Source organism: Camelus bactrianus, chromosome 13, assembly GCF_048773025.1.
Source record: "Camelus bactrianus isolate YW-2024 breed Bactrian camel chromosome 13, ASM4877302v1, whole genome shotgun sequence".
NCBI classification, from domain to species: domain Eukaryota; kingdom Metazoa; phylum Chordata; class Mammalia; order Artiodactyla; family Camelidae; genus Camelus; species Camelus bactrianus.
The window spans coordinates 45,735,595-45,763,547 of record NC_133551.1 but is presented as its reverse complement, the minus strand read 5'-3'; the positions used below and the strand labels follow the sequence as shown (position 1 = coordinate 45,763,547).

Below are 27,953 nucleotides of genomic sequence, written 5' to 3'. Positions count from 1 at the left end.
ACTCCCAGGTAACCACAGCTGAGGTCAAGGAATATAGAGTATGGTTTCTCAGGTGTATCTTTTGTCTCACCTGAGACAGGTCCCTGTGGCACTCCTGCCATTGTCAGTGCACAGTGGTGACCGTCTACGTATGTGTCGTTGGCAGTGTGCATATGAGCATGAACACGGCCCAGGGCTTTTCCATTGCCTGGAGCCAGCAGGATCACTTCTTAGTCACTCTCTTCACCCCTGTAAAATCTTGTGTTAAGAGCACACATCCCTGGCTGGCCACTCAGAATGTTAACTTCCCATTCTCTCATGCAATGAGCATGACAAGCTGAGCCCTTCTGTACCACTTGATGCAGGGGACCTGTCAGGTTTTCTGTCCAGGACTTTCCTGGCTAACTCTCCTGCCTTCCACCCTGGTCACACACTGAATGTCCATCTGACCCTTGTCAGAGCAAAAGGAAGTAGCCCTGGACTTTGGAGGCCAGGGATGAGGCCGAAGGTCCAGGTTGCTGGTACGGGCTGGGGGAGGTGCCCCTTCAAGGAGGCACGTGGTGGCATCACCCCACAGTAGAGGGCTGCAAGGAGGTGTCCTGTGGCATCCAGGGCCATGGGCTAGGAAGGGGTGGGGCAGCAGGAGAACCTGAGTGCAGAACCAGCAAGAGAGCAGGGCTGGGTGGACAGAGGCTGGTGGAGGAGTGCAGAGGGCCTGGGGCTGGTCGGGGCCCCGGGTCAGGAGGACCGACCCCATGCAGTCTCCAAGAGGGGCAGGGTTGAAGAAGCCCTGCTACTATAGGGTGGCCGAGGAGACATGCAGGGGACTGCATGGGGCTTTCCTGAAGCGGAGGTGCCACCGGCTGGACCCTGCTCGATGTCTTAAACGCCCTCCCACCGACCAAGTCTTGTGCCCTTCTGGTTCCTCCCAGTCCCTCCTGGATAACTGCCACTGGTGGCCTCGAGGAGCCTGGAGGCCCTCTATGTGAGGAAGGACTCACAGGGGACTGGTGACATGGCCAGGATGGGCTCTTCTTAGATCTCATCTGAGGTGAAGCATTGGGTCCCTGAGACCCTCATGCTGGACTAGGCCTGTAAGGTTTCCTTGCTCAGCACAGGATGGGCTCTGGCTGGGCCCTGCGCTGAAGAATGTAGTGTGAGGAAGCTTCCAGGGAATAGCAGGGAGGCATGCGCTCCTTCCCCGACAGGTGACAGGTGTGAGCTCCTTCCCTCTGGGCCTTTGGAGATGAGCCCTTTCTCCTAACTCAGCCGCCATGGGAGCCTCAGGCCCTTGGCAGGGGCTGGGGTATCAGGGACCCCACAGTGTGAGGCTGCAGGGGCACTGGGTCATGCTCGCCCTGCTGGGTCCTGGCCACAGAGCAGGTGTTATGCCCCCTCCTCGTCCCCTCTGTGTTCCCTCCCCTTGTCTCTCTTCCATTCTGTCCATGTCCTCTCAAAGGAAGACGCACACTCCATGTGACATTGTGAACTTTATCCAGGGAGTGGGGAAGAAGGGAGGCATGTGAGGGACAGATGGGTGGACCCATAGCACGTGGGAGACATTGGAGACCCAGAGGGATGGGTTCACACAGGATGTAGTCGGCTGAGTGATGGCTGCCCAGGGGGTCCACGCTTTCATCCCTGGAACCCGAGAAGCAGCCGGTTTTATCTGAGTGAACCCATGCCATCACAAAGGTCCTTGTGAAGGAGAAGGCGATGTGAAGACAGAAGCAGAGAGGCATTTGAAGATGCTGCTGGATGTGAGTGTGGAGGAGGCCCAGGAGGCACAGAAGGCAGGGACTGCAGCTCTAGTTGAGGGAAAAGGTGAAGAGACGGATCCTCTCCTAGAGCCCTGGAGGCAGGAGGCCCTGCTGACACCTTGGATGTGGTCCAGAAAAACCCCCTTCAGACTTGTGACCCCAGAACCCTTAGGGAGTAACTTCGTGTTGTTCTAAGTCACTAAGGCTGTGGTCGATCATCACAGCAGCAGCAGGAGCCGAATACAGGCACAGACAGACAGGCAGAAAGGAAGGAAGACAGGGAGAGTCCAGACAGACGAGAGGACGGGCAGGCGGTCAGGATTTAGGTGCACAGAGACAGGTGGACAGATGAACAGATGGCGAGCCTGGAGAAGGTGAGAGGGAGAGGAGGACAGACAGTGTGACGGGTGGGAGCAGGAGACGAGGGAGGCTGGCAGGTGGGCAAATAGAACAGGGCGTGGGCGGTGAAGCAAAGGACAGCAGACTGTGACAGGAAGACAGGATGGGAGGCGGGAGGCCCTCGGAGCTGGATCTCATCCCCACGAGGATTAGGGGAGCTTCCGAAGATGCAGGTGGATCCCGTTCTTGGACTTCAACACAATTCTGGGAGTGGGAATAGGGACCCTGGAGGGATCCGGTGCCAGCTCGAAGCGGAGCAGGGTCAGAGCCACGGCCACCTTCATCTCATTCATGGCAAATTGCTTCCCGATGCAGTTCCTGGTTGGGGAGGGAAAAGGAAGGGAGAAGGGGTCTGAAACCCTGTTCTGAGCCGGATAGGCCTTGGTCACTGAGCCCGGGCTGAGAACAGCACTTTCAGGGCTCTCGTTCCTGTGGCCCAGCCCCCACCCCTCCCTTTCAGGTCCCACTCACCTCCACACTCAATCCTTGGTTGACACCCTCCCTGTGACCTTTGACAAAGCCTACCTCTCTCCACACCCAGCTCCTCACCCCTTCTTCTGCTCTTAGCAGGAGGAAGTCCTGTTAGGGGAGGGTCAGTGCTCTAAACCACGGAGTCAAGTCAAGTGAATCACTGAGTGGTAATTAGTACTTTGTTCACTGGTCCACAGGAAGTGTCTGGCTTCAGGGAAAGCCAGGGCACTGGAGGGGGCAGTGTGTTCCACACTCTCAGATCCTCACTGTCTACAGGACACAGAGACCCTGATACCCAGACAGAACAAGACACAGTTGTGTACAGAAGTCAGAACAACAACAGATAAACTTCCTGGAGGGGCCAGGGGTTAAGGCCCCTCAACCTGCTGGACCATTTGCCTCCCAATTAGTGGTCTGGCCTCTTGCCTCCCCTCAACCCTCAGTCAACCCGCTTCTGGAACCTTCCCATTCTACTGCAGAAATGTCCCTCCTCACCATCCCTCGGTCTCCTCACCCGGCCTTTTCTGTCTCTGTCTCACCTCCTCTACTGAAGCCCCTGCTGCTCCAGCCCTGCTGTGCCCCCATCACAGGGAGGACACGTCCAAATGCCTCAGCTGGCAGCAGAGCCCTCTCTAGGTTGTTCCTCACTCAGCTCTTATCTGTCCAGCCCACTTCCTCGCTCAGCTCACATTGAGACCACCAAGAGTGCCCTCCCTCCACCTCTGCCGGCCACTTGCTCAGGGCTAAGTCCAATGACAGCCCACCCTCCCCCTCTGCTGGCTGCACCCCTTCCTCCCTGGACACCCGAGGCATGATCACTGTTTTACTCAAGGACACATCACCCTCCAGTGCCCAGCACAGTCCCAGGAACATGGCACTTCCAACAATCTGCTCAGTGAATGAATGAGTGAGTGAAGGAAAGAGAGAATGAATGAGGTCTGTCTTGAGCAGAGGTGTTGTTTCTTGACTGTGAACTTTGGAGACTGGGACAGTATCTTTTTTCTCTGTGTTCCCGTCTCCAAGCACAGGACTTGGCACACATAGAGCGGTTTAATAAATAATTTTATATTCAAGCAAAGCTAATTTAGTGGGAAAAAAAAAACTAGGGTGGAATAAAAGTGAATATTAATTCTGACCTAGGAGACTTGAGCTGCCTAGGACCTGCTGTCTGCTAGGGCAGTCAGATGACAGGTGGCCAATATCTAAGAGAAAGGATTCAACCCTGGGACAAACCAAATCCTAGGGCCAATTTTGGAAGGACATTTTCCTCAAACCGGTTCTGTGAAAGTTGATTCACTTGAAAAGTTCACAGAAATACGGATTCAGAAAGAGACTAGTTTCTACTGAGGAATCACAAAGTCACTCTCTCCCCGGAGGATCTGCAGACTTGGAAGGTTTTCAGAGCAGTCCTGTTGGAGAGCGTCACGCGCTCAAGAGTTGCTTCCAGTGTGCCTCATGTTCTCCATGCCAGAAAGCTTGCAAATGCACGCGTCATCTACACAAGAGCGGATTTCCTGTCAAAAGCACTTGTTTGTTCTCAATTTCAGGCTTTTTGGCCCACATCAGACTAGGCAGATTCTGGAACTACGATATATAACTCCACCTATACATAAAGAGTTTTGCCAACTGGGACAGTTGTCATGGTTATGTGAATATTAATATGCAGCCAAAACTAAATTGGAATAGACTACAAACACACACACACACACACACACACACACACACACACACACACACACAGAACACACACATTGGTGTGTAACTTTCTTCAAACAGCGACTGTAACCCCTCAGATATATGCTTGAACAGACAGGATAAGGAAGGCAGCTAGAAATCCAAGCACATGGGAACATGGTTGATACAGTGAGAGGTGGATGGATGATGAAGTCAAAAATGCAGTGGGCTGGGCTAAAAACATGGGAAGAGAGAAAACCACCTTTAAAGATGACTGATAATTGTGGAAAGCAAACATATGAAGTTTAATTTTTGTGAAAAATTCTAATACTAAAAAGTCATACTCTTAACGTGAGGAAAACACTGGAATCCATTGGAACGACCACTGCCACCAAAATGTGACCAGCCATTGGGAAAGTCAGGAGGTCAGAGTCTCGGGGGCGACCCTGGAAGACCTTTTTACACATAGAGACACAGGCCTCCTTCCCTACACACCAACATCAAGGGCATAACTGCGTGCACCACGTATGATGGTAGGAGGTCACCGACGTTGAGTAGCACCCAGTGACACCCCCCACCCAGGACCGAAGACTTACCTGGATCCCCCTGAGAAGGGCAGGAAAGCATGGCTGTGTTGAGCAGAAGCTGGTGCAAAGCGGGATGGGTCAAACACCTACAGAGAGAGCACAGGGGCCAGGACAGGTGGGGTCAAAACCCAACCCAGGGGGGACAACAGTCTCAAAGGTGGAGAAGGAGGAGGTGTTGCTCAGGACAAATCGTCCCATCCCCTCCTCCCATGGTACTCATACCTCTGGGTTCGGCCACACCTTCGGGTTGTGGTGAAGGGCATAAAAGGAGAGCAATACAGTGATTCCTGTGGGGCAGGGAGAAGAGAGAAGCCCGCTCACACCCATGGCTGCTGTAGAGCGGGCGTGCCTGCACAAAGGCTTGGGAGCCATCATGAGAGCCACTCCCCTTCACTCTGAATGAAATGATGCTGTTGCAGGAGAGGTGGGCTGGACGTGACAGAGCACATGAGCACAGGGTAGAAGTAGGTAACCATGACCCAGGATGGAGAAGCAAGAAGGACTTGGACCCTTCCTTTTAGGAGCAACTCAAGTGACAGCTCCCATTTATCAAATTCCATCCATGAACCCTTGGGGAACTTGCATTAAGTCATTCACTCCTCACAGCAACCCTTAAGGAGGGCACTCATATCCCCATGGTTCAGATGAGGCACCTGAGCCTCAGAGAGGACAAGCGACTTGTCTATGATCACAGCTAAGAGGTGGCAGGCCTGGGAATCACCCCAATGGGAGGGGAGCCAGCAAGTGGCCTCCAACCACAGCAGGGCTCTCAGATCTGGTCATCAGCTGCTCCCTGCATCCACCTGACTGCTTCACAGAGCTTGGACCGTCTGACACCCTCATTTACTTAGAGCCCATATGGAAAGAACCACATCTCCCCCTGCTTCTGTCTGCATCTCTCTCAAGCCTTCATGTCTCAGGAATTAGAATTTTGGAGCTACATTACAAGACCATGTTCAGGGGCTCATTTGTTTATTGAGGCCTTCCTGGGTTCAAGCTCTGTGTCAGGCATTTCACACACCTCATCCTAGTGACAGTGACATCCTAGTGACAATATTAATTATCTTGAGCAAGAAGCAAGAGTCAGACATCCCAGGACTGGGCAGACATGCACAAGGTGCTCTTGCAGAATGCTGAAGTTAGTGCATATGGTGAAGATCGCACCTGCAGGTAAGGAGCGTCCGTCAGGGAAGGTTATGGGCTTGCTGAGCTCCCTGCTGATGGCTGGTACTGGTGGGTAGAGTCGCAGTACCTCCTTGATGCACATGGTGGTGTAGGGCATCTGGTCCAGGTGGCCCCTGAAGGGAAGCCCATCCTGAGGGTGGGCAGGGCTGGGCAACCAGGAGTCTCCACTAGCTGAGGACACAGGGCTCTCCCCTGTCTTGGGCACTCACCAGGTGATGGAGGCGCCATCCCCCAGGAGGCTCTGGATCTCTTCCCGGCACCTCTGCTGATGCTCAGGGTGGGAGGCCAGTGCATAGAGGATCCAGGAGATGCCACTGGCTGTGGTGTCGTGACCCTCGAACATGAACGTGTCCACTTCGGCACGGAGGTCTGTGTCAGACAAGCTGCTCCCATTCTTCCTCTGCAGAGACAGAAAGTGAGTGTAGGGTTTGCCCCTTGTCTGTGCTTCTGGGCCAAGCCTCAGGCCTCTCCTACCGGCACTCACTCTGGCAAAGAGGAGGATGTCCAGGAAATCCAAGTGCCTCTTCTGGCTCACCTTCTCCATCTCTCCCTCCTCCTGCAGGTGAGCCTTCCTCAGCTTGATCACTTTATCTGTCCCAGAACAGTGGTTCCCAGGCAAAGCTGAGCACTCTGGGGGCCCAGTTACAACAACCCATGGTAGCCCCATCTGACGAAGCCCAGTCGAGGGGCCAGGTGGATCAGGGTGAGGGTGGGGAGGGGTGTGCATGTCAGGGCTGAGAGCTCTAGGTTCATCCAGTACAGGTCAGGAGTCCCCTCAACAGGACAGGCCATGCTGGGAGGGGCTCTCAGTCAACCTTCACCAATAGGGATACATGTCGCCCCCCCCATATAACACTTTACACACTAAACGTCCTGTCCCTTTCAGGTGTCCCTGATGATGCAGGGGAGCGGCCCAGAAGTTGAAGTCCAACCTGTGTGTTGGTGGGCGAGCTGGCAGAGCTGGTGGCTCCTGCGGCCTTCAGGGGTCAGCCTGTAGATAATGTCACTCTGGTGGAAGAAATTTCTCAGGCGGGAAAAAAACAGATTGTTGAGGTCCCCGACGGCCTGGATGTAGGACTGAGAGTTCCTGAAGGGAGAAGATGCACCAGAGACTGGAGTGGAGGGAGCCTGTGACCTGCAGGTGGAGTGGGGCTCTGGGAGGGGTCTCCTCAATCCTGGGGGCAGGCAGCACTGTGACATTCAGCATTTCTGCCTTACAGCCCTCCAGACCCTCAGTCTTTACTAGTGGCCTGAGAAGCCAGGCTTCTCCCTGTGCAGGAATCAGGGATCTGTGACTGACTGAGGGTTTGGTGTGTGTTGGAATTTGACCGTGGTTTGCGGTTCTCTGCAGAATGTCACTTTTTGTGCCGATGAACAACCAAGCTGATGTCACTGCCTGTCAGGTAAGACCCCCCCAGCTGGTGAGAACAAGGACCTTGCTGTGGAAGGGCTGTCACTGACCTGTCTGTCTGGTTGCTGCCCTGGTGGCTGAAGGCACACTTCATGATGGTGTCCAGGGTCATCAAGGAGACGTGTTCAAAGATCTCCAGCTGCGAGTCCTGGCTGACGAGCTCCTCCCACTTGTCCTGTGTTGGGAGGGGACACTGACCCTGCTCTGCTTCCCCAGAAGTCCTGTGCTGACGAGGCCAGGCCCTCCGCGTCTCTCTACGTATTCTGACGAGACCTCCTCACTGTCTAAGCAGGTATGTTTTAGCAAGCTAGCCTGTAAAGCAAGTGTCCTGTGATGCCTACTTTCTCAGGAACTTTTGTTCTATAATCACATTCTCTCATAGTATCCTGAATTACTTCTGAACTTTAGGACCTTTTTATGATGATAACCATGTTTCGGCAGATCAGAAAGCACAGTTTCTTAGGACATAAATGGGGAATCTTTTGTGTCCTGAGAGCCGAGATGCACAGGTGGGGTTGAACCCTGGTAAACCAGTTTTGTCAAGACAAGGAAAAGCATAAGAAACTCCACTGGGGCTCCTAGGTAGGGACCTCCGGGATTTCAGTTTCCTTCATTCATCCAATGTTAGCTGAGACCAGGTGGTACAGGTCAGAGGTCATGCTGTGTCAGGACCAAACTCTACACAGATTTTAGACCTGGTCTCTGTTTCCCCCCATGGAGTGGCTGAGTTCCATGCAGAAGCCCTGGCCTTAGGCCAGAGCCTACCAGAGTGACATCCTGGGATGTCCACTGTGCCTCTGAAGCTGCCATTTCCCAGGCCAGCCAGGGGCAGCTTGTCCTGCTGCCCAGGGGAATGAACCTTGCTTTAGTCCGCCGTGTGGAAGACGTGAAGCTGCAGGCAGAGCAGACTCTCTGTCCGACATGGCCCTCCTTTCCCTTGGCTCGGAGCAAATTGTGGATCCAAGCTGGTGCCTGGGTACTCTTTTGTCCCATCCACTTTTGGGGAGCCCTGTCTCATAGTAAGTTCTGAGTACAGAATGCTGGGTGGTTGTGTCTGATGGATGTCTGAGGGACACAAGTGTCTGAGAGAGGACTTTGTGAGCTGTCCTGGGTGTGTGTTCAGGTTAGATAGGGATGGACTTACCAGCATCACTCGGACAGAGTTTGCCATGAGACCCACATAGGGCTTCAGGATGTCATAGTGGAAGGCAGGAGTCAGTAGCCGTCGGTGCTGGAACCATGTCTGCCCATTCAACAGGAGCAAACCGTACCCTGGGCCACAGATAAGTATGTGTGTGTGTGAGTCAGGAAGACTGGATCAGAGGGATGACTGGGGACAACTTGGGAAGAACCAAGGGTGTCAGGAGAAGGCACATCTTGGGCAAAGGCAGGAAAGGCGAGTACATTTCGGGGAAATTTCCTAAATGGCTGGTGCAGATATATGAGTGTAACAGATGTGAGATAAAGTTTCAAAAAGTGTAGGGGGCAGGTGATAGAAGGACGTAAGTACAAGTCACGCTAAGAACACTGGAGAGGACTGAGACGTGATGTGGAAGAGGCTGAGCTTCAGGGGGGCTCTCAGCACCACTAGGAAGGGGCGAGGGTTTTATTCGAATAAGAGCAATGAGGTTTGATTCAGAGATGAGGGTGGTGTCCTTGTGCCAGGCCCGTGTTGTTTTCTGTCGGTCAAAGTGGTTTATCCCGTGGTAAACCTAATGGTGGGTGAACTGCAATTGTATTTAGACGTACTTACCAATCCAGGGAGCCAATAATCTGTAGGAACTAGGGTTCTTTGGATCTGAAAGGTAAGGAAGGAAAGTGGAGGGGTCCAACCAAAGCAGGCAGCCCCCAGAGTAGCTGTGGTCCAGGTCATGGGCTGCCAGCCCTTCCTGATGACTGTCAGCTGGCAGTCTGTCTCCAGACACCTCCCACTGGCCTCCCATCCCTCTATTCATTCTGCAGGTCACTGTGGGCTCAGGAAGGCAGACCCAGTGTCCCAGCAGCAGAGCAGCCACAGGACTAAGATGGTGACTCAGTAAGGAACATAAGCTCTGTTCAGTGCTGCTGAATAAGACAGAAGGTTGTGGTTTTCCTATGCTTTGTGGTGCCTTAGCCTGCTGATCACTGTGGATAGGCAACAATGTGAGGTGCCAAACCCAAATTCATGTGGACAGGGTCTGCCTTTCAAATCTGGGATCATCTCAACTTGGTTTTGAAAAAAAAGTAAGACGGAGAAAGAAATCAGCCCCACCCAGCTGTTTAAGCATTCACTGTAAGTAAATAATATTGTCCTCAGCTGGCTTATGGGCTGGGAGAGTGTTTGGTAGCATTCAGGCATTGATGGCTGAATTGCCAGTCTCTTCTGGAATTCCACAGACCCAGTGGCATGTACTCAGGAGGGAAGATTTTCCTCTGCTGGGATGTAGGTTTCACTCTCACCTGATCTCCCGAGGACCACCTTTATGTAGTCCGGGTCGTAGACCAACACATGGGCTTTTGTCCCCCACAGCCAGCGAGGACAGGCGCTTGTGTATTTCTCTACCCTTTTTAGTAGCGGTTGCAGCTCTATGTCATTCTGGAACTATCACCAAAGGAAAAATAAGTCAATAAACGCCATCCTCTAGTGCCAGTGCTGGAGTGGAGGTAAAGGGCAGGATGGGTATAGGAGATAGCTCTGGATCTACCAGCAAAACTACGAGTTGAGAACTATTTCTTATGACCGGGGGCTCTGATCCAGACCTTGCTGGCTGTCCAACTTTGTCCTAAGACCAGATACTGTCCCATCATTGGGTGTAGCTACGGGCCACCACTGCGAACTGCCTACAGAAACTTACACCTGGGATTGCCTCCCTGGTGTACAAACCTTCTGGGAGTCATTCCTGCAACATTTGTGTGAACAATTTATGACCATTTGCATCACAGGATAAGCAGTTTTGTCTGTAATTTCATTTATTGAGAGAATAAAATTGATTACATTTTAAAATTTAAATATTAATTTTATTTTGCCATACTTGTTTTCATATATTTCTCTTTTTTTGAAGTTTTTTTTTTCTCACTGCGGGGAGGTGATAAGGTCTGTTTGCTTGTTTATTTATTTATTTATTTATTTATTTATTTATTTATTTATTTATTTATTTATTTATTTAAATAGCGGTACTGAACATTGAATCCAGGATCTTATGCTTCTAGGCATGCCGCTACCACTGAGCTATAACCTCCCCCCTATATTTTCAGTAATATCCCAACATAAACGTTTGTTAAAGTGAAATAGTGTTTGGGGTGTATATAGCTAAGTAAAAACCATTAATTACTGAGCTGTGTGCATATAATATTATTTTACATATTAAATGTGTACGCATACTGGCCTCCTGGCATGCTGGCAGTTCCCTGGGGCCCATGGCTCCATCCCCTGCCCCTATGGGTCTCCGGCTGTTTTAAGTTCCCATCTTTGACTGCACCCAACTCTGATCACGTTGCAGGGAAAAGGCTGCTCAGCTCTCTGCAACTCCTTATTTCTCCTCACATGTGTTCAAGCCACAAACCCTTGGTGAGCCCCTCGCCATGTGGCCCCCTTCCTTTCCTCTAAGCCCCTCTATCCTACGCTATCACTGCCAGAGCTGGGTGGATTGGTGCCATCCCTCTGCAGCCTGCGAGCTGCCTCGTCCGCTCCCTCCTCTGTCACCCCACACAGTGGACTCCTGTCCCTCTGAGCCAGGTTCTGCACCGGGAACTGGGGGTGAAGAGGGGATTAGAGGCTCAGTTCCCAGAGCTCCAAGTCCAGCGAGGGAGGAGAGCAGGCAGGCAACCTCACCTTGTTGATGGCAACTCCAGAGTCAGTCCTCCTTACCTGGCACCATCCTGAAAACCTCAGTCAGCTGTGTTGGCAACTCGTCAGATTTTAGGCACTGAAAGCGCCAGTCTGGAAAATTCCTCAGTCTTGGGCAATCACAATGATTGGTTCCCTACGCCTGACTTCACCTCTCACAGGGTAGGATCCTTGGGTGACTGGGGCAGGGAAGCATCTAGAAGCCTGTTCTGTGAGAAGAGCTGAAGCTGCTCAGCCTGGAGAGGGGGAAACTCGGGAAGGAACAGCCACTGACCTCAAAATGCAGGGCAGCCAGGACCACATGCAGATACCCTGGAGGAAGGAGTTTCTGACAGACCTGAGGACCCCGGCCCTGGGTCCCGTGAGGGAGTGAGCTCCCTGGACTGGGATGAGGAGCCAAGACCTGAGAGGTGAGCTGGGTTCTCTCTTGGTTTCAGTGTGTTCCTCACACACCGAGACCTTGTACCTTGGGCTGGTGGACCAGAGACCGCTCTGAGAGCCCTGGCCCCACCCTGCCCTCCCACCCCAAGCCGCGCTCCTGCCTACCTCCCAGTAGTGTCCGTAGAGCCAGTGGGAAGGAGGGGACGGGAACTGCTGGAAGGCTCTGAGCAGCCACTGCCTGTGCATGTAGAGCTGTGCTGCCTTGAGCAGAAGCAGAAGCAGGCTGAGCAGGGAGGCCACCTGCAGGAGCCCAGAGATGCCACCCAGGTCTCTGGTGGGGCTCAGCACAGAGACACTCATGCTGCAGAGGCTTCTGGATCGCTGACTGTCCCTGACTGTGTCTGAGCTCCCCTGAGCACCCAGCCTAGGCAGGGGCGGGTGCCCCACCCTCTGTGGGAGGGGAAGGGGGAGGGCAGAGCTTAGACCTGGGCCTCCAGGGTTGATTAACTGGGGGATCCACCTTGGGGAACAGTGGGAGAAAAGCTTTCTCAGCTGACATTGACAGTGGCCATGCACACCCGCACTTTCCCTTCTCCATATTACTCACCAGATATTGAACGAGCCCCTACAATGTGCCAGGCAGTCTGCTGGGTGCTGGGACACAGCTGCGAGCAAAACAGACTCGACCCTTGCTTGACTTCAAGACATTCACAGTCTAGTTTCCCAAATGCTCAGTGGGTGCGGTTGGGTTTTAGTTTTAGTTTCTGTTTTTATTCCCATTTCTGAGGTGCAAACTAATTTGCAGAGGACAAGTGAGGTGGCCAGAGGAAGACAGTCTTTGGGAGTCCCATTTGAAACAGAACTCTTTCTCTTTTGGACCTCAAAACTGCCTGCCTTGCCTGCCTCTGAAATGGTCCTCAGGGCTTGCCCCAGGCCCCTCTGCAGGTGTGTCCCAGGTCACTGTGCCTGTGCTGGAGCACTGGCCTTGGAGTCAGGAGGCCCGGTCCCAGGGCAGGCTCACTACACGTGAAGCCAGCACCTTGCAGTCTCGGAGCCTCAGTATTTCCTTTAAAAGTTGGGATAATAATTCCTTTCCTCTGTATCTCCTAGGAATGTTCAGTCATTTATTCACTCAGCAAATAGGTTGGAGTTCAAGTCTCCTAGGTAAACTCAGAAAACTACATTAGCACAAGAAAATATGATAAGGCCTATACTGGTGGAATAAATAGTGGACTGGGCAAGCAAAGAAGGAGAAGAAAGAAAAAAACTTAAAAAAAGAATGGAGTCTTGAGGGGTGATCGGAGTTCACCAGGGCGAGTGCTTCTGGAGGACGGACACTGGAAGAGTCATGGGGATTGTACGTGAAAGAGCAAGGGATGGGGAAACTGCCACGTTCAAGTCTCAGACATCACTGTTTCATGACTCTTTTCCCCAAAATCAAATCCAAAGTTCATAATTCAGAGTAAAACACAAAATATGTTCACAAAGAACTACTTGGAAGCCAACTCCTGATCCACTCCCCCACCCGGCTCAGTCCACTCCAACAACATGTTCTTTGCCCGAGCTCATGATTCACAGAGTCTGGGGCCTCATTCTGGGCGTCTGTCCAAAGTAAAGGTCAGGGGTCAGTAACCACCACCTACACACAGCCCCCTCCCAGCCCAATGTTCCCGCTCTCTCTGGTCACTCTCAGGTCTCTGCCTCCCCTTCCCTGGAGAATTTCAATGACTAGATATTCCTTTTGTGGTTCAGCAACTTTGTTCAGCACCGGGAATAGTAAAGAGAGTGAGCAACCATTGTCCCGTGCTCCGATGGGATCATTCTGACCCCTGCACCACCTGATGCAGAGAACCTGCCAGGCTTCCTGTCCAGGACGCTCCCGGCTAACTCTCCTATTCCACCCCCTGGTCATGAACAGAGTGTCCATCTGACCCTTGTCAGAGCAAAAGGAAGTAGCCCTGGACTTTGGAGGCCAGGGATGAGGCCGAAGGTCCCGGTTGCTGGTACGGGCTGGGGGAGGTGCCCCTTCAAGGAGGCACGTGGTGGCATCACCCCACAGTAGAGGGCTGCAAGGAGGTGTCCTGTGGCATCCAGGGCCATGGGCTAGGAAGGGGTGGGGCAGCAGGAGAACCTGAGTGCAGAACCAGCAAGAGAGCAGGGCTGGGTGGACAGAGGCTGGTGGAGGAGTGCAGAGGGCCTGGGGCTGGTCGGGGCCCCGGGTCAGGAGGACCGACCCCATGCAGTCTCCAAGAGGGGCAGGGTTGAAGAAGCCCTGCTACTATAGGGTGGCCGAGGAGACATGCAGGGGACTGCATGGGGCTTTCCTGAAGCGGAGGTGCCACCGGCTGGACCCTGCTCGATGTCTTAAACGCCCTCCCACCGACCAAGTCTTGTGCCCTTCTGGTTCCTCCCAGTCCCTCCTGGATAACTGCCACTGGTGGCCTCGAGGAGCCTGGAGGCCCTCTATGTGAGGAAGGACTCACAGGGGACTGGTGACATGGCCAGGATGGGCTCTTCTTAGATCTCATCTGAGGTGAAGCATTGGGTCCCTGAGACCCTCATGCTGGACTAGGCCTGTAAGGTTTCCTTACAGCACAGGATGGGCTCTGGCTGGGCCCTGCGCTGAAGAATGTAGTGTGAGGAAGCTTCCAGGGAATAGCAGGGAGGCATGCGCTCCTTCCCCGACAGGTGACAGGTGTGAGCTCCTTCCCTCTGGGCCTTTGGAGATGAGCCCTTTCTCCTAACTCAGCCGCCATGGGAGCCTCAGGCCCTTGGCAGGGGCTGGGGTATCAGGGACCCCACAGTGTGAGGCTGCAGGGGCACTGGGTCATGCTCGCCCTGCTGGGTCCTGGCCACAGAGCAGGTGTTATGCCCCCTCCTCGTCCCCTCTGTGTTCCCTCCCCTTGTCTCTCTTCCATTCTGTCCATGTCCTCTCAAAGGAAGACGCACACTCCATGTGACATTGTGAACTTTATCCAGGGAGTGGGGAAGAAGGGAGGCATGTGAGGGACAGATGGGTGGACCCATAGCACGTGGGAGACATTGGAGACCCAGAGGGATGGGTTCACACAGGATGTAGTCGGCTGAGTGATGGCTGCCCAGGGGGTCCACGCTTTCATCCCTGGAACCCGAGAAGCAGCCGGTTTTATCTGAGTGAACCCATGCCATCACAAAGGTCCTTGTGAAGGAGAAGGCGATGTGAAGACAGAAGCAGAGAGGCATTTGAAGATGCTGCTGGATGTGAGTGTGGAGGAGGCCCAGGAGGCACAGAAGGCAGGGACTGCAGCTCTAGTTGAGGGAAAAGGTGAAGAGACGGATCCTCTCCTAGAGCCCTGGAGGCAGGAGGCCCTGCTGACACCTTGGATGTGGTCCAGAAAAACCCCCTTCAGACTTGTGACCCCAGAACCCTTAGGGAGTAACTTCGTGTTGTTCTAAGTCACTAAGGCTGTGGTCGATCATCACAGCAGCAGCAGGAGCCGAATACAGGCACAGACAGACAGGCAGAAAGGAAGGAAGACAGGGAGAGTCCAGACAGACGAGAGGACGGGCAGGCGGTCAGGATTTAGGTGCACAGAGACAGGTGGACAGATGAACAGATGGCGAGCCTGGAGAAGGTGAGAGGGAGAGGAGGACAGACAGTGTGACGGGTGGGAGCAGGAGACGAGGGAGGCTGGCAGGTGGGCAAATAGAACAGGGCGTGGGCAGTGAAGCAAAGGACAGCAGACTGTGACAGGAAGACAGGATGGGAGGCGGGAGGCCCTCGGAGCTGGATCTCATCCCCACGAGGATTAGGGGAGCTTCCGAAGATGCAGGTGGATCCCGTTCTTGGACTTCAACACAATTCTGGGAGTGGGAATAGGGACCCTGGAGGGATCCGGTGCCAGCTCGAAGCGGAGCAGGGTCAGAGCCACGGCCACCTTCATCTCATTCATGGCAAATTGCTTCCCGATGCAGTTCCTGGTTGGGGAGGGAAAAGGAAGGGAGAAGGGGTCTGAAACCCTGTTCTGAGCAGAGAAGGCTTTGGCCCCTGAGCCCTGGCCAAACACCAGAGCATGTAGCCCTTACATCCATTCCTTTCCACTTTCCCCCAGTTCTGTGTTTGCCGTTCACTCCCTTGGCGCCCCCACCACAGGGACCTTTGGACCCTCACTGTTTCCCTCACTTGGCTCAGCACTAGATTTTTATCCACAGCATTAGGGGTAGTCATGAAAAGAATTTTGACCGGGGAGAGTCTCGGTTTGAAAATTCTGGTCGTAACTATCTTTCTCCTTCTGAGTCCTCTGCTGCTTCTGCTTAGTTGGGCTCATAATGCTTGGTAATAGCTAATATTTACTCAACACCTGGTATGCTTTAGGGTCTGAGCAAAGAACTTTATAAGTTTTCTCCTCCAACAACCCTACAAAGATTTTTTAAAAATCTCCATAATCTAGTGAACCAAGTAAGGCACAAAGAGGTCAGCCGCTTGCCCAGGGTCATTCTGCTAATAAGATGTAGTCTGAATTCAAACCCAGTCTGGTCCAGAGACTGTGTGTTAACCGCGAATGTAAAGAGATGATTCTTGGGTTGAGCAACCAGTCCATACATGGTAGCCCCTAATATTTCCAAGAGCCTTTCATGTTTGATCTGTTTTATCCGGTGTTTCTGAGTAGCAGAAGAGTGTTTTAGGTAATCAACTTTAGGTACTGGGGTAAATGCAAGAAAACCTCAGTATCCAGGGCAGCTGTTGTGAAAAAGTGGTGGGCAAACCATGTGGCTGAATGTAGTAGTCATTGGAAAGCATGTTTATGAGAATTTTCAGTGATCTGAGAAAAGCTTATAACAAAGTGATCAAACTGATGGTCTGCAGACTACGAGTTTAACTCTTGGAAAACTATGTTTGACGTGGTCAATGTTAATTAACCAGTAAATATTTTTTCTACTAATTTGTTCTCCAGACACTCCAACCAGGGACTCCTTGAGGGCTGTCAGTAGGCATTTTATGTCCTTATACTTTCCACAGGACCAAAAGTCTGTGCCTACTGATGATGCCCAGTAAATACTTACCGATTTTAACGAATGAATGAATGAATGAGGGATCGAGGAAAACATAGAATTGGTTAGATCCTCATCTTGAACAGACAAGGTTCAGTTTAGGGTGCCATTTTTTTAGGAAGGAAATTAATATTTTTTATTCCTGGATGCTTCTTGGTTCAGATTATAGGCAACAGAAAGGCAGAGGCGGGGAGGTGGTTAATCCCCAAGGCAGTGGCTTGAAGCCGTGACTGCTGCGGGTAGATCACCCCAGGCACTTCTTGCTCTCTGCCTTTGATGAAGTTGGGTCTGATGCTAGTGAAATTTATTATATCTTATTTACTTTTGCTCTCTTATAGAGACTGTAACTCTCAGGCAAACCTAAATTTTAAATCTAAATATTTGCTTGCTTTCTCCATGCAAGGGAAAGCATAGAAGCTGCAGCCTTTGAGGGTTGGTGGCAGGTACCAGATGGAAGTCGGCTGGCCAGTGTGGGGCTGCTGAGCTGAGTCAGGCGCAATAAGAGGACGGCTTGGACTTAGAGCAGTGGCTATGGGGCTGGCGAGGGGACTGAGCCCAGAGATGTGTAGGGCGGGGTGTCTGGCTGGGAGGGGGGTGCAGGAGGAGGCAGGGACACTCCTTCCTGGGCAGCCCTCTGTCTTCCCTGCCCAGGGACATAGGGCCTGGCTGGTGACACTGTTTTCTTGAGTGGCCTGGCCTTCTGTTGTCATTTCAGATCCAGCAGACGGGGAGCCTGGACAAGGTGGTGTCCTGGACCCACCAGTTCCCCTACGCCCACCAACTCTGGGTGGGACCGTTCCTTGGCTTCCTGAACATCTACGAGCCTGACTATGCCAAAGCAGTGTACGGCCGTGGAGGTGAAGGCTCCCGGGAGAGGGTGGGGCTTCCTGAGAGCAAAGGATTCAGGGCATCGTGTGGGGAGGTTAAGTCTGGGCAGTTTAGGTCTCCACCCTCTTTATCACTAAGACTCCTCTGGGAATCCTTAAGTCTCTTTCTTGACCTGATCTCTTTCTCCTGCAGACCTAAGGCCCCAGATGTGTACGACTTCTTCCTCCAGTGGATTGGTGAGTGGGCACCTGCCTCCCTGTCCTTGGTGCTGGGTGAGCAGGATCCTTCTCTGGCCTATCTCTCTCTGCCCTGATCCCAGTCAGTCAGTTATCCCATCCACCAGACTGCCTGGTCCCCATGTTCCCCTCCTAAGCTCAGCTGTTCAATGAGATGACAGGGAAGGTCGCAGGAGAGCTCCTGCCTGACCAGGGAAGTTGGGCTCAGGCTTCTTCCCCTGCTGGGTCTGTCCTTGTTCCTGGATAGACACCTAATCTACTGGTCTGTTTCTCTGTTAGATCTCTGACTAAGACAGATTTTGGTGCCCAGAATGGTTCTAGAAGAACAGAATATTAGGGAAGAGTTTTCTGAATTGGTTCTGGGTTTTCTGGAATTTGGTCTCTCATACACTGAGTTGGAAAGGCACCAATACCTGAAGGGCCAGTAGTAAAGAGGACACAGGTAGTCTGGGCCATGAAGTACCAACAGAAATACACAAAACATCATCACTGGATACTGCTAACTCAGTTCTGATGACCACAATTTAGAACATACCTTAGAACATTTTCATCAAACTAAAGTACATAATAAGCTTGGCTGGTTGCTCTTAACTGAACTGGAGAAAGAGGGGGAAAGAAACAGATGAAGTTGGGAATCAAAGTCCCGGCCCAAACTCTATGTAAATGACCAGAATGCTTCTCTGTCTGACCTGAAAGAAATTCTTGCATCCTGTAGCCACAGGCCTCAACCAGGGCTAAAATTTCTGAAAACAAAACCCAGAGTCTCAACCTGTCAATGTCTGAATTATGAATTAAGTTGAATTCTCAATCTTCTGTCAAAATATGAGCCGTGATAGAGAAGTAAGTGGCGCCTGAGGATTGGAATCTGGCCATATGGGAAGATCATAGTGAAGCTGGAGACATCACACCCCTAAATTCAGCTGAGTCTTCTTTAATAATTTCTGAATATATCTAACCCAATTATGCATTCCAGAAATGGAAAAATCACCTTAGGAGAGGTTTGAGTACGTAGAACCAGCTCGGTGGCAATATGGTTTGCGGAAAGGTTCTTCAGGAGGCTGTATTTGCTATAAATCAATGCCCAATATATGCAGCTGTTTCTTTTTTAAATTAAAGTATAGTTGATTTACAATATTGTGTTCATTTCAGGTGTACAGTAAATGAATTTATATATATATTCTTTTTCAGATTCTTTTTTATTCCAAGATATTGATTATAGTTCTAGGTGCTATACAGTAAACCCTTGTTGTTTTATATATAGTAGTGTGCATCTATAAATCCCATACTCCTAATTTATCCCTCCCCCCATCTTTCTCGTTGGTCACCATACATTTGTTTTATATATAGTAGTGTGCATCTATAAATCCCATACTCCTAATTTATCCCTCCCCCCATCTTTCTCGTTGGTCACCATACATTTGTTTTCTATGTCTGTGAGTCTGTTTCTGTTTTGTAAACAAGTTCATTTGTATTTTTTTTTGGTTCCACATAAAAGTGGTAACATATAATGTTTGTCTTTCTCTGGCTTACTCCACTTAGTATGATAATCTCTAGGTCCATCCATGTTGCTGCAAATGGCCATTCTTTTTTATTGCTGAGTGCTATTCCATTATATATTTATATATACACACATATGTTTTTACCCATCCCTCTGTTGTTGAACACTTAGGTTGCTTCCATGTCTTGGCTATTGAAGATAGCGCTGCTATAAACAAGGTATTGTTTCTTTCGTTGCCAAGATTTTCATGTCCAGGAATCAAGGCATGGAAACAGGAGGGGCACTGCTCATTATTTATTACAATTAGCAATCCTATCAGCAAAATGCTTTTGCTTCTTGTCCAGGCAAACTTATGCTCTGTTAGCCTAGAAGTCTTAGTCCCAAAGGGAGGAATGCTTCCACTTGGAGACACAGCAATGAGTACACTGACTGGAAGTTAAGATTGCTACCTGGCCACTTTAGGTTCTTCACCTTTCTGCATCAAAAGCAGTTGCTGGGTTGGATTGATCCTGGATACCAAAGTCAAATTGGTAGATGCCTTACCAATGATGGTAAAGGTCTGGAATACAGGAGATACCTTGGGCATCTCTTAGAACCACCATGCCCGGTCATTAAAGTAGGTGGAAAAATGCCACAACCCAATTCAGGCAGCCTAGTAATGGCCCAGATCCTTCAGGAATGAAGGTTTGCATCATCCCACCAGGCTAAGACCCAGGACTAGCTGAGGTGCTTTCTGTGGGCAAAGAGAATATGGAATAGGTGGTGGAAGAAGGTAGTCATAATAGCCTGTTATGACCACATGACCAGGTGCGGAGATAAGAACTGTAACTACTTTTTGTATTTCTTCCTTATTTTGTTATGAATATGATTGTGTGTGCACGTTTGTGTGTATCAGATTTTTCTTCCTTCTCTAATTCCCTTCACATATACCATAAGATGTATTAATAATGTATTACATCACAGCATTAAAGTTTCAGGCTATCAGGGAGAAGAGTGAGCACCATCCAATGACGTTGCATTATCTTCAGGGAAAAGGATTAGCATCTTTGAATTATATGCCAGAGAGTTGGCAGAAGTATGACTTTATTATAGGATTTGTTTGCCGATTCAGTATGGTTTCATGGGATGTGTATGGATGCCAAGTTGAAAGGGTGGACTGTGAAGTTGAGTTTTACATGTTACCTTGGAGAGGCTATAGTACCCAGTTAACCAATTAACCAGAAGTCTAGTGCTGCTGTGAAGATTTTGTAGATATGGTTAACATCTACAATCAGTTGATATAAGAGAAGGATATTTCCTTGATAATTAGGGAGGGCCTAATCCACTCACTGAAAGGCCTTAAGAGCAAAGTTCTAGAAGCCGGGAAAAGCAAGAAAGCAGATTCTCCCTTAGAGCTTCTGAAACACCTTGGTTGCAGCCCAGTTAAATCCATTTCAGATTTCTCCTAAAGTGTTACTGTCATACATTTGTGTTGTTGTATGCCACTAAGGTGCAGGCAACTTGTAGCAGGAAGAGGAAACTAACACAGGAGAGACAAGCAGGCAGAAAGGGAAAAGGCAGGGAGAGAGTAGACAGGCTGGAGGACAGGTGGGTGGTGAGAAGTTAGGTGGACAGTCAGACACAGCCGAGTAGGAGAAAGGGAACCGAAAGACAAGTAGGAAGCCTGGAAGAGGGTGACCTCGTGGCAATGAGAACAATGACAGCGGCCAGGTGAGTAGACTCCGACTCGCGTATGGATTTGACTACTGCCTTTGGGACTGGAAGTAAGCCCGCAGGGGTGGGGCTGTGTGGGAAGCAAGGCGTCCAGAGGGACCTGGCTGAAACTCCATGCCTGCTGACATTCCTGGTATAAAGTGAATCCCTTGCCTCATCTTCCATAATCTTCTTCTGGCTGTGAATTTTCTGCTGGGATCGTCAGAGTCCATCTAATTGGGGAGGAGATGAATTAAGAAGGAATCCAAAGGAAGTAACAGCAAAAGCAAAAGCCTGGAGGCATGGTGCTTTTAGAGAACGATGAAGTCAGTGTGGCTGAGGGGTAAAAATGGCAGTGGAAGATGAAGATGGAAGGGTGGGGGTGTAAATTGTGGTGGGCATTGCACACTGTAACCAGAAAGAGGACTTTTGTCAAAACCCATGATGATTTTGTAACAAGGCATTGGCTTATCCCACAGGCCACTGGGTGATAGATTACCTGGTGGCAGAGACCCTAGCTAGAAGACCTTACCTATACCCATGGCAGCAGTATGACTTAAGGAGACAGATCAGATTTGAAATATGTTGAAAAGGAAAAGTCAGCAGTTTGTGAGGCAAGACAGGAAAAGAAAGGATCTTTCAACACTTCAGAGAAGCCCCCATTCACCCCTCAGGGACCAGAGTGTTAGTTAACCCCACCGAGCCCCAGCTAGGCTCATTAAGTAGTCTGAGTTGGGCCCTGTGCAGAGCCTAAGGTTTTTAAAAAATGCCAAGCACATACAAGAAGCATCCATTCTGAGGTGGGGCAGAGGGAGGGCAAAGGCCTCCTGAGCTCCCAGAAAAAGGAGAACTGACTTAGGGACTTCCATCTTGACTCTCAAAATATGGGCTACAAGTACTATTTACAATTGCCAACTATGGAAGCAATCTAAGCTTCCATCGACAGATGAATGAATAAAGAAGATGTGATATACATATATACAATAGAATACTACTCAGCCATAAAAAAGAACAAAATTTTGCCATTTGCAGCAGCATGGGTGGAGTTGGAGGGCATTGTGCTAAGTGAAATAAGTCAGACAGAAAGACAAATACTGTATGGTATCACTTATATGTGGAATCTAAAAAATACAACTAGTGACTATAACAAAAAAGAAACAGACTCACAGATTTAGAGAACAAACTAGTGGTTACCAGTGGGGAAAAGGAAGGGGGGAGGGGCAAAATAGGGGTGGGGAGGTGGGAGGCACAAAAAATTGGGTATAAGATAGGCTCAAGGAGGTACTGCACAACATGGGGACTAGAGCCAATATTTTGTAACAGCTGTAAATGGAAAGCAAGTTTTAAAAATTGTATGAAAAAAAATCTTAATAAATAAAATAACCAATCAAATGAAAAAATAATAAAGCTGATGTAGATTTATAAAAATATGTATGTGGGCTAAAGAAGGGCCTTTGGAACATGGGGTAGGGTATGTATTCTACCCTAGGATCTGGGGGATTTGGATCTATCCTCATGACTACACCCCAACTTTCTGCACTGGGTCTTTTTTTTTTTTTAACTGAAGTATAGTCAATTACAAGGTGGCAATTTGTGGTGTACAGCACAATGTCCCAGTCATGCATATACATACATATATTGATTTTCATATTTTTTCTTCCTTAAAGGTTATCATAAGATATTGACATAGTTCCCTGTGCTATACAGAAGAAAATTTTAAAAAGTCTATTTTTATATATAGTGGCTAACATTTGTAAATTTCAAACTCCCAAATTTATCCCTTCCCACCCTCTTTCCCTGGTAACCATAAGATTGTTTACTAAGTCTCTGCATTGGGTCTTGATTAACACCCTGCCTATGACTTATGTCCTCTGGGCCCAGATATTAATATCCCTTGAGGATTCTTACGTAACTTAGCCTCTCCCCAGACATTGCTTTTTTTCTGATTCCTCAGCTCAGCCCATTCAAGACTGGATGGTTGACCACCAGTCTCCCCTTTCCTACATCCTCCTTCCTTGGCAGTTCATGCATGCCCTCCAACCAGTTCTGGAAAACCCTGGCCAGAATGAGCTGGCACGAATGTGAAACAATATACATGCCAATCCCTTTGCAACAGCAGCTGAGCGCCCAAGCTGGGACCAGAGACCTGGGTTTAGTCCCACTGTTACATCTGTCTCACCCTAGGAGTGCTCTGTGTTTCTGGGTCCTTATCTGTGAAACCAAATTATATTACCCTACCTTTCACAGGAGGATCAAGCAAGGGAATGTTTCTGAAAGTGACGTATTTCTGTAAGCTCTTATTATTTCCACTTCCTTGTAGGTATGGATTTTTTTTTAATTACAAGAGTCTAAAAGTCCATTTGTCTCCAATGTAAATCCCTTCGTCTGTAACAACAACAAAAAAATTAAAGTCCTTTATTTAATCTTGTTACTTAACTCACTCCTGTATATTTCAATATTTTTCTGTTAAAAAGGTTTGGGCTGTTTTTCAGTTCTTTAGTGGCACCTAAAGTAATTTCCAGTTTTCAGCTTCATTCTAGGGCAAGGCCACCCCAACACTTCCTCAGTAGTGGACTGTTGTAGCTGGTTCATTCAGAATTTTTGAAAATGAAGGGATGAAAGCATTGAAGAAGTTTGAACCATGATTAATTCACTTAATAATCATTGGCTTAGTGGGAAATATGGGGTAGTTGGTAAATGGTATGACAGTGTCTTTAAGTCTTCACATATTTGTTTATTGATGGGATATATTTGTTTGGTATACATATTATTTGTTGAATTTATATTTGTTCAATGGGTAAATAGAAGAATGGCATACCCCTTATTTCACTTCCTTAGGTATCCCTGGCTGGAGCCCTGGTTTCTCTGATAATTATATTAAAATACACGTGTGCACTCACTGCCCCAGCACGGGCTCAGTGCTACGTGTTTAATTCTGACAGTAACTGAGGGTGGTAGGTGCAATTGTCATTCCCATTTTTTTAGAGTTGGGAAAACTGGGGCTTAGAGAGGTTGCCCTTACTTAAGTACAACATGAGTCCAGAATTTAGGTTCTGTCCACAGAATAGCACATTGCAGGAAGCTGGTTAGCGATTTGATCTGTAAGCAGATTCGACACAAAGCAGGAGAATTTTTGGAGACAGTACTCCGCATTTCCTTCTTTCCTGCTCCCATTTACTGGCTCGGTGATTTCTAGTCACAGGAGAGGTTTAATGCAGGGCAGGCAGGACAGAAAGGCAGGTTTCTTCTTTTGCTTTGTTTCCCATTGGCTTAGATCCAGATGATACGTTCCCAATTTTGAGTGGCATTTTAGGCAAAAGGGTTATAAAATATCATTTTTGTTATGCAATCGATAGGGTAGGTACTTAGCAATTTTAACATTTTAAGAACTAACTTACAGATGCTGACATGCTTGTGTTTCTTCCTCCAACCCAATTATTTCAAGTGGAGGAAAGTCTATTGTAAAAAACAGAAAGATTGCAAAAAAAAAAAAAAAACCCCAAAACCCCAAAACTAGTGACCCATCAGTGCTATTACCAATACAATGAAGGCTTTGAATAAAATCATTAAAAATGGAATTTAAAAAATTAATACTTCTGCAAATCTGCTGAGATCATTATCATAAATACAATATACATGAAAGTTTTGAAGAATAGGTTCTTCATTAATTTTATTTTGACAATTCCCATCTTTGTCTCTATACTAGAATGTCTTTCTCCATATTAAAAATTAAAAGCCATTTAGATAACACAATGGGATAACCATTATTAATAGAACTAGGGTTATTAACCATGGAAGCTTAAGCAATTGAAAGAAATGGAAGTAGTAACACTTATTTATAATTTTGCTGTCAGATTACAAAGAACAATATTTTAGCTTCATTAAAATTTTAAAATGTGCTTATAAAAGCAAAGCATTACCTTTACTTTAGGCTTTGTTAAATTTTCTTTAAATTTTGAAGATTCCACATTTGTTTATACAGTGTTTTGGTTCATCAAAATGGGTACCATTTTATGAGTAAAGTTATGTGATACTTACATTAGAAAAATGAGCTCTTTTTGTTGTCTTTAGAAAGTTTGGGTCCTGTTTTAAGAATGTAGGAAAATATATACATTTTGGGGAGATGTATTTTTCTAATTTTAAGTTAAGGTCCAGAGTTCATTTTAGTTGGAGTAGGTAACTGCTCCAAACTTCAGGAATTTGAGTAATTTAAGGAAATATGAATAGTGGTCATGTGGGAAAATCCTTAGAAATAGATCATCTGAATTTGGTAATACTAAATACTTCAAAATGTGTAATTCATGCTCATTTTCCTTTTTTGTTTCTTACAAGAGTGAAATGTCAATATTTAGTCAATAATGAGTACAGGTTGATATTAGAACATTTGGGTCAATTTATAGCTCACTATATGTGCAGGGGAGGGGGTCTTAGGGTACCTTGGAGGTACCATGTGATACAAAAGACAGAGCTCAGTTGGGCCTCTCTCTCTCCCTCTTTGGAGATGGCCCACATTCTGTCTATGGAGTGTGTACCTACTTTTAATCTGAGCACCCAACCCCTATACCTCATGGCCTTTCTCTTGCCTTTCAATGTATCTCTCTGAATAAATCTATCTTCACTCAAAAAAAAAAAAAAAAAAAAAAGAAGACAGAGCTCAGTCAAGTTACTTAGCTTTCTCTAGCCTTCAATTTGTGGGCATGGTAAGGCGTACCTAAGAGAACGGAGATGGTGCATGTAAAGCACCAGGCTAGTAAGAGGTCAATATTATTGAACGGAGATGGTGCATGTAAAGCACCAGGCTAGTAAGAGGTCAATATTATTTTTATCTAATTATTCCAGACTTCCAGATGAAAGGCTAGCTTGGCCAAGGCTGTTATGCCATGTTGTTATATTATTTATGTGATTGCTCAAGTGAAATGATTATTTTTGGAATTCCATCCAATTCAAACACATGTGAGGGTTTGCTGAAGGCATTTGTTTAAATTATTGTTGAGAATAGCCATCTATTTAACTCAGTGCCATGCAAGTGTACTCTTGATCAGATGACTTCAATGTGTTCTTAAACGTAACTATTTTGAATTTAAAATAGTTTTGAAACTATTTTAACATTTATATTTAAAAAAAGGAAGATAAGAGACTAGTGGGTTTTGAAGTTGTAAAATTGAGTGATATTAATATAATTCAAAAACTAGACATGATCTAGAGATTTTTTTATGGGATTTTTATGGGATTAAAATTTTGTGCTATTCTCTGTTGTGGTTTGAAACACCACAAAATGTGAAACTTTGAATCTGCCCCAACTTTTCCTTCTTCCTTCTAGTTTAAGGCTAGTGACTGTGCTAAGGATTCCAACCTCTCTCTCTTCTAGGAATCAGGGTTGGGAGGGAGACCTTAACTTCCACTCTCAAATCCCCATCTGGCTAACATCTTAATTCTCTCTCAGAGCCAAACTTTTTCAGAGTGGTTAATACTTTCTCCAGTCTCCATTAATTGCCATCATATTCAATTCTCAACCCACTGTCTTTGGGTTTCTACATCTATCATTTCAACAACTCTTCCTACGGTTACAACTGACTTCCATGACACTAATTCCAATAAACACATTTTACACTTGGTCCTTGTTGTCTCAGGAGTACTGGGCATCCATCTTGCATTTCAAGTGTTTCAAGAATCTCTCCTTGACTAAAAATTGCCATATGATCCAGCAATTCCACTCCTGGGTATATATCCAGAGAGAATTTTAATTCAAAAAGATACATGCACCCCAATGTTCATAGCAGCACTATTTACAATAACCAAGACATGGAAGCAACCCTAATGTCCATCGAGAGATGACTGGATAAAGAAGTTGTGGTATATTTATACAATGCAATACTACTCAGCCATAAAAAAGAAAAATGCCATTTGCAGCAACATGGATGGACCTGGAGATTGTCATTCTAAGTAAGCCAGAAAGAGAAAGAAAAATACCATATGATATCACTTACATGTGGAATCTGAAAAAACAAAACAAAACAAAACAGAAATGAACTCACAGACATAGAAAACAAACTCATGGTTACCTGGAGGAAGGAGTGGGAAGGGATAAATTGGAAGTTTGAGATTTGCAGATACTAACCATGGTATATAAAATAGATAAATAACAAGTTCATACTGTATAGCACAGGGAACTATATTCAATATCTTGTAGTAATCTATAATGAAAAAGATGATGAAAATGAATATATGTATGTACATGTATGACTAAAGCATTATGCTATACACCAGAAATTTACACAACATTGTAAACTGACTATATTTCAATCAAAAAATTAAAAAAAAAAAGAATCTCTCCTTGTATTCCACAACACTTGGTGCTCCTGGTTTCCCTCATACATCTCTGCTAGATCCTTTTCCTCCTCTGGAGACTCACACTTCTCTACCCAGTTTTTAAAATATTGGAATGATTTTCAAAGTAACAGAGCCACGCGATTCAACACATTCAAAGTTTTCCCTGATTCACTTGTTGTGTCATCCAGAGGAACTGGGGAGACCAGTGCAACTGCTGTGTCACACAGGTGACAAGGAAGAAAGGAGAAAGGACTTGGAATTCTCAATCTGGAAAGAAGGGTCTTAGGGCAAGCCCCTTTCCTTTTTTTGGATTTAATTTCTTTATTTGTAAAACAGGACGAGGTCTAGATAATCCATATGGGCCCTTCTAGTTGTAACACTTATCCATTGTACTACAGCTCTTTGCTTATCAACCTGTCCCCTCCACCAAATGCGGAGATGCCCCAGGGAAATCTTTGTATCCTGACATTGCCTGGCACTGGCTGCTATACAGGAGGCTGCAGCAAGTGTGGGGTCTGGCTCTATGCCTCCTTCCTGAACATTTCCATGCTCTTAACCTCCAGGCTGTTGCAGGAGGAAATAAAGCAACTATGTGTCCTTGGCCCTCAGCATGGAACTGCTATGTAAATCCCACTGTCTTTGAACAACTTGCTTGCCAATGTCCC

The 27,953-nt window shown here is 47.8% G+C and overlaps 2 protein-coding genes across 4 annotated transcripts in view; one reads left to right on the top strand and one right to left on the bottom strand.

Moving 5' to 3' along the window:
- Positions 1–1,456: 1,456 nt before the first annotated feature.
- On the bottom strand, positions 1,457–12,089 carry CYP4A11 (cytochrome P450 family 4 subfamily A member 11). Its single transcript, XM_010951062.3, has 12 exons — positions 11,839–12,089; positions 9,906–10,047; positions 9,220–9,264; positions 8,611–8,738; positions 7,517–7,641; positions 6,988–7,142; positions 6,540–6,646; positions 6,265–6,455; positions 6,035–6,168; positions 5,093–5,157; positions 4,880–4,956; positions 1,457–2,456 (listed from the first exon to the last, which is right to left on the bottom strand). Exons 1-12 carry the CDS (start codon positions 12,031–12,033, stop codon positions 2,288–2,290), a joined length of 1,533 nt encoding a protein of 510 aa, XP_010949364.1. The 5' UTR covers positions 12,034–12,089; the 3' UTR covers positions 1,457–2,287.
- CYP4X1 (cytochrome P450 family 4 subfamily X member 1) overlaps positions 11,414–27,953 on the top strand; it is a 47,885-nt gene continuing 31,345 nt past the window's right edge. Inside the window, exons 1-3 of one of the 3 annotated variants that reach the window (XM_074376536.1) lie at positions 11,414–11,702; positions 17,420–17,547; positions 17,725–17,768. In XM_074376536.1, coding sequence (XP_074232637.1) covers positions 17,535–17,547; positions 17,725–17,768 — 57 coding nt within the window. In that variant the 5' untranslated portion in view covers positions 11,414–11,702; positions 17,420–17,534. Of the gene's footprint in view, positions 11,703–17,419; positions 17,562–17,724; positions 17,769–27,953 lie in introns of all 3 variants that reach the window. The other 2 variants (XM_010951040.3, XM_010951033.2) reach the window with 2 other exon arrangements.

Excerpts from the sequence above, each read along its gene's own strand:
- CYP4A11 (XM_010951062.3), bottom strand. The coding sequence starts at position 12,033 with ATGAGTGTCTCTGTGCTGAGCCCCACCAGAGACCTGGGTGGCATCTCT. Across the intron at positions 10,048-11,838 it reads TCTACGGACACTACTGGGAG|TTCCAGAATGACATAGAGCT; the intron begins GTAGGCAGGAGC and ends CTTTGGTGATAG. Across the intron at positions 6,169-6,264 it reads GATGGCGCCTCCATCACCTG|GGGCCACCTGGACCAGATGC; the intron begins GTGAGTGCCCAA and ends GCTTCCCTTCAG.